Source organism: Ascidia mentula, chromosome 2 (assembly GCF_947561715.1).
Source record: "Ascidia mentula chromosome 2, kaAscMent1.1, whole genome shotgun sequence".
NCBI lineage: Eukaryota > Metazoa > Chordata > Ascidiacea > Phlebobranchia > Ascidiidae > Ascidia > Ascidia mentula.
The window spans coordinates 850,619-857,321 of record NC_138567.1 but is presented as its reverse complement, the minus strand read 5'-3'; the positions used below and the strand labels follow the sequence as shown (position 1 = coordinate 857,321).

The window sequence follows — 6,703 nt, the reverse complement described above, 5'->3', positions numbered from 1 at the left end:
TGGTTTTATTGGTGATACATGAGGTTGTTTTTATCGGGCTTAAGATGTTTAACGAGTAAGAATGCTGACAAACCGCTCTGTATGTTTTATGAGAAGATTTTCAGAGTTTTTATTTAATATCTGGAAATCAAAGGCAGGGTCAAAAACACGGCGAGAAACCAAAACTATTGCGTAAAAAACTGGCAGGGAATTCAATACGTGCGAAGATACAACAAATGTTAGTAAATTTGAAGGTTTCTGTACAAACAGAGACTACGCGTGACGTAGCAAATTTACGAATATCGTGAAACTGTGTTTTTCTATAATTGTCATCATATGCTGTAACGTAATGTATATTACTGGACCACAATACATTATTTCACTCATGGTTTGAAATAACCGCTCAAAGTCTAAAACTTTTATCTGCGTAAACGGTTTGTTACGTCATGGTTCGTCGCCGATTGGACGCGAGAGAATTCTTGATCCGTATCACACGGGTGTGAAATGGTATGAAGACGAAAAGCTTGGCACAGGCAGCGATGGATGGGAGTTGGAGAGAAAGGCTTGACTCTACAGCACAGGACAAATACATTGTCAATATTTGTGCATAGGAAATGACGAAGGAAAATCGAACTCCTATTTTTCTAACTTTTGTCATAAAATTTTTTATTTTTACTACAATATTTCGATAACATTCATTATTCGTAATATATTTCTAAAAACAAATTAGAAACCAAACTACAGAACTCATCTCTTTAAAGAGGAATTATTGTAGGCAAAAGAACCTTAAGACTCCAATGTAAGCCAACAAGACAAGAATGACCTGAAAATTGTCGTGAATCAGATGATCGGAAAGATATTCATCATGATGTTGCGGGTAGTCGTGCAAACACGTTTCTCTCATCCCGTTTATCGAATACGGATATATGTGGAAATTCGGCGACGAAATTATCTCAGGAGGCGAAAGTTTCTGAAACACAAATCTGAAGTTTCAGATTCCCTTGGTTTCAAAGGAATTCGAACCCGTTTCTGTGCCGCCCTAAACCACATGGCTTTAATGGAAAAAATGAGAAAATGAGACAAGACATATTGCACTACTATTGCCACAAGACGTATTGATCTTCTGGCAACAAATTAAAGTGCTTTATTCTTCCGACGTCACAAACCCTGGTGAAGTGTGGCTGTATGGCAGACGAAACGTTGGAAGAATACAGTATACGTTAACTTATGCCAGAAGATCAGTCTAGTTTAAAACGAGAAAATACGATTGTTAGATCATAATAGACGTGATGACGTTTAACACGCTGAGGCCGCTTGAACCTAAATAAACAGCATTCTCGGCTTAACTGTGAGTAATTGAAGTTAATCCAAAAGTAATGAATTCTTAATAGGCAGGAAATAAGATCTGCAAAAGGTTCCGGTGCGAATTGCTGAATTGGAAATGGGAATAGACTTAAAATCGATTCAAATACATTCCCGAAACCCATTTCTAAACGGAATTGTCGTCTCTCTGCGCCGCTTTAATGGCTGCCGGCGCTTGTTTGAATGAAAACTTACTGAAGTAATCCCGATAAACAACCGCGTTCAAAAATAAATTATCGAACTGGGATCGACTGAATCTAAGACACATGTTCAATACTGGTTTAAAAACATCTGCAAACTAAATAACGACAAGATCCAAGTGTGTCTTAAATCTAGCTCAATGCGAATCGTTTGAACATATTGGAAAGGTTGTTTATACGATGTCATAGTTGGCATGCATAAACCGTTGTTAATGAAATGGATTTCTAGTAAAATAATTCTTATCTCTGGGTTAACAAATATCAACAGAGTTGACACATAGAATGGGAATTGTTTGATTTCGGACGGATATGACGTAACAAGTTGCAAGAATTAAACCAGATGAGGGGAAGGGTTTAATGGGATTGACGAAAACATCAACACGAAATACAATTAGGTGAAGGTTTTTCACAGCAAGTTCTTATTTTCAGAGCCTGCGCAGTAGTGAATACGGGGTCAGATTAGAACAGAATGCGGGGCCCGTGTTTTACAAAGAATATCTTAATTCGATTTGGACTCGACTTTTATTTTATCTTTATGGTCGCGGGGCCCGATTTGACCCAGTCGATCAAATGTGCCCGAAACCGGCCCTGATTATATGATCTCTATTTGTGCTTGCGGGAGACATTGAAAAATCACACCATTAGCACGGATTTTACCACTAACCTCTGCCTCCGCAATTGTGATCTCATAATTTCGGTTCCCGATTGACCCCGGAATGACGTCAACGTCTATGACGTCATCGTCGTTGTGGCTGTTGCTGGTGGATAATTTTCCCTCCTTAATCTGTCGGTATCGGTTGTAATCTTCGTTGGATGAGGATTCCATCTCGGCGAGGACGTAACACTTCACCACGCACCAACACACCGTCACCACCAACATGCTCACCAGGACGAAGAACACGAAAATCATCCCAGGGCCGTTGTTCCTGTGGTGAAGGTTTTTCAAATGTAAAGTTTGGGTTTGTGTTCATTTCAATGAAAGTGTCAACGTTTCGGTTGCTATGCAGCTGCCTTCTTCAAGATATGCAAAAACATAGCGTGGTCAATTGTGGAGGCGCATAAGCGTAGTCGTGCTGAACATGCATTTCGAAATAGTAGTTGATGCATTTGTACAGAGACGTATATGAAATTATCGGTTTGAATAAGAACGCTAAATCTAATATTTTGACCATTGGGATTTTTTGGTTTTCCTATTCAAAATAATCAACCCCATGCACGTTCTTTGAACCAGTTGTAAAAAAGCGAATCAGGCTCATTTGCTTCTAAATCAATTGAAATAGATTGCTGCTTTTTCTAATTCATTATTAGACGCTTATTTCAGATCTCTCTCAGATTTGTCAAGCTAATCTAGTTTAGCTGCCAATAAACCTCAAGCTTTTTTACAACTGGATTTTTAGATTAAGAATACGGATCATATTAAGATTACTGATCAGGAATCTAAAAAAACGAAATGGATTTTTAAACTTACGATAAGTTATCTTAAATATGCCCTAAAGATCTTAAAAACGATTACGTCAAAGCCTATAATAGGTTGAGTGCAAAAAGTATTTATAAAATTGCGTGAACACAATTAACTTACCCTAGGATGTCGTATGGAATGTGGCCGATGTGGTTTTGATAACTTAGACCTCGGCTCGCTTCCACGTTCGCCATCTCGACAAGTTCAGTGGGGGATTTTAATAATTTATGGAATGCAATAAAGCCGTCGGAAAGAAAGAAGTGGAATTCCTCACGTTCCTCCAATTAAGGTTTATCTCACTTGGATAAAACACTTTATTCCTAACCATCAATTAATATATTTCTGCACACATAAAACTAGGTTTTAAGCGGACATTGTCATCTACCAGGTTTGTATTTGGATATTTTAACGACGGAACTCTTTTCACTGAAACCACAAGTGATTAGGAGGAAAATATTTAAATTCGAGTTACAAATTTGTAAAAACATTGCAAAATCATACACAATTTCCACTATTGAAAAACATGACTCCAACATTTGTATAAAACTACGGCAATCTAAAAAGAAAAGAGAAAACATACAGAATTATTGATCAATAAGTTCCACAATACTAACAAACAGGTAAGCACTGCGCGCCCGCATGGGATATTATATACCGCTGGTTAGCTATCTAAGCGCACTCAATACATTCAAGACATCTTCAGCCTTGGATTCTGTGCTACATGACCTTGAACTCCATTTGCTGTTGCTTGTTAACTTCCCTGCAAGAATTCCGCGGCGAACATGACACCGATAAACTGTGTTGCGATATCGACTTCTGCGGCGACGCTCGGCGATAAAACATTCTCTTTAAATTGCTCCGTTCTACGCCGTCCTGCCATGCTTACCATGTTTTATTGATTAACTGAAAGTTTTTCTGGAATGCTGGACTGAACGCCTCGACAAAGAGTTGCAAATCCACAAAATTATGATAAAAAACGTAAAGTTCTGATGAAATGTATGCTATATACGGGTTCACGCACTTGACAATTCATATAAACCTAACAATTAATTTAGCAAAATATATTTGTCCTGAGTAAAGAAACTGGCTGACTGTACCTGCGGAAACGTCACAACTCTGCTTGTGACGTCAACTAACCTGAAAAACGATATTTTTTGCATGCATATAGCAAACTTGTGTGTTCATCTCTGCAATTCCAACCTAGCAGTAAAGTGAAAGGTGCTTTACATTTGATTTAACATAGAAAGTGTATCGGGTCAAGATTATCGATTTTGCGTTTTAATTTAATGTTTACGGGACAATTTTCAGTGAGGGTGTGTTAGTGGAGCAGCATGCGGAATTGACTGGTTTCCAAAACTGTTAAAAATATCCGTAAACCTTTGGGAATGCAGACCTTGGAGAAACGCATACGGATCGATTTCAGCTTTTTGAATAGCGGAATGACGATATCTGCTATTAATCGGTAAGATATCAATTATAAAAATCACTTGTTGCAAGAGGAGTGACATGTGTTGTTTATGTGTAGTTTTTCCTGTTGTTACGTTTCCAACTAAACAATAACGATTGTCCGGCCTTTGTTTAAAACTTGAAAAACACACAAGGGAATGAAGCAGATTCTGGACCCCCGACAAAAACAACTGATTTTGATTGAAAATAAACACGTCCTGACATTCTTTCCGAATTACGTCAACAAAAATTTTGCACTTTCAAATAACTATTTCAATAAACCTGTTCTTCTTTTACAATTAAACGTATATTTTTATTCACCGACGTTTCGCCCGCTATCTAACTGAGGTTTTATTAGGATAACGAAATACAATATACAGCAACAGCAACACAATATTTCAAAATGAATATTTGCTACCAAATGCACCTTTTCAAAAACGAACATTTTGCCTTGACTCAGTTTATTCAAACGAATATTCCTGGAAATATGCTGACAATTCTCCAGTTTGTTTTTTACATAATCCATATCCTGTTTGAGAAATATTGAAAATGATAAAAACGACATAACATACTCCTCTGACACGGATTAATATGTGATTAAGGGAACAAAAGGCATCTTGCGCCTTTTGTGCTTTCAGGGGATTATGCTTTTACAATTATTGTTGTAAGACGTCTATGGCCAAACCATGGAGATATGTTTAAAGGCATTCTGTCCATAAAAGAGTGCAATGCGATGAATGCCCACACTTGTGGCGCAAAGTTCACTGCCTAGATTGAAATAGTGTTTCCACCATTGTAATTAAACGTTTCCGATATGAAAACAGTAACACATACCAATTTTCTGCTGAATAAACCAAGACGTTTTCCACCTAATATTACATCTCCATATGTTCTGCCTCTATTAAAAAGTATTATTGCTGCCTTTGAAATCATTGTTACATCACAGTTGTGAGTTCTATTAATTGTTACCTCACAAAATCCGAACAATGCCTTCGTGCAAGTCAATAAACGCAGTAAGTGAAAGTGTTCGAATGCAGAAGGGCGATAGCAATTACAGCGCGCAGAATCGATCAAGACGTTGTTCTTAGTTAAACGCGCGAGTTGCGTTTATTGATTTTAAGTTGTGGAGCCAAGACAACCCTGAATTCGCCTGGGAACTGAAGAATACGCACTTAAGACAATTGATTGGGAGGTGCATTCCTTGATAGCTGTTGGTGCGACAAGACGCTTTGTAGCTGATTGCAATCCGACAATTAAGGTCAGCTGTAGGCTGCTAGCACAAGCTCACGCTACGTGTTTGCAAAGGTTGGGAAGGATTTTTGTCGTACTTCTTAACACAATAATATTTCCATTTTAACAGATAAATATATATTAATGTTGGTTTTACCAATTACACCATCAGCAACGACCATTATTAATCCAATTTTTTTAAACTGGTGCGTAAACCCCGCCATCTTGTAACAAACATCATTTTTTCGCATGTATTTACTTGCTTTTATTCATTTAGTTAAGGTGGATGGGGGGTAAGTGCGTCACCATCTCTGACGTAAGTAGTTACTCACTCAGTAAAACAACGTAATCCTATTAGGAATGCGACAGTGTGGTGTTTAACTTGATTTATATGGAGCTGTTTGGGTCACTCGTTGTTTACAATCTAGCAAGCCCTACTTTTTTACACTGGAACTTGCATGAATTTTGTGAGCTGCACACAAATGACCACTGTTTCGACCTATCAGATGTCATCAGTGCAGCTTGGCGTGGCTATGGAAGATCTTGCCGGCAAACGGCTAGGTAAAGAATTCCACTTTGGGTATGTTTTAGTTTAGAGTAACTTGTTTTCTGCACCAGACCAGACCAGAGGTCCGCAACCTTTGGAATGCAAAAATCCAGTTATAGCTTGCACTAAACTAAAACAAACTCAAAATTATTCCGAAGTCATGATTAAGTGTGAAAGGGTCACATTTCGAGCCATTGGTTAACGGCCTTTGCACCAGACGTAAGTAAAAAATCAATCAGATACACTGCAGGTGTTGTTGTTGTTGTATTCACACACATAGCACCAATGCGTTGTTGTGGATTGTTAAAAGCAGTGATTCTCAACTTTCCTGCACTTGTGGATCAGCCAAAACTTAAACTCTCAATCAGTTTTACAGCCCGGTGAAATTGCAAAATCCAAACTAATTTCTAACCAACAGAACATGTTCATAAAAAAAATACTTAATAAGACAAAACTATTCAAGCATAAGAAATACGTTTA

General features: G+C 37.9%; 1 protein-coding gene across 1 annotated transcript; it reads right to left on the bottom strand.

Moving 5' to 3' along the window:
• Window positions 1–468: 468 nt before the first annotated feature.
• On the bottom strand, window positions 469–3,215 carry LOC145890475 (uncharacterized). The gene is made up of 4 exons (XM_082981553.1): window positions 3,121–3,215; window positions 2,212–2,467; window positions 803–949; window positions 469–549 (listed from the first exon to the last, which is right to left on the bottom strand). The coding sequence occupies exons 1-4, from the start codon at window positions 3,192–3,194 to the stop codon at window positions 469–471; spliced, it is 558 nt and encodes a 185-aa protein (XP_082837679.1). The 5' UTR covers window positions 3,195–3,215.
• Between the last annotated feature and the right edge of the window lie 3,488 nt (window positions 3,216–6,703).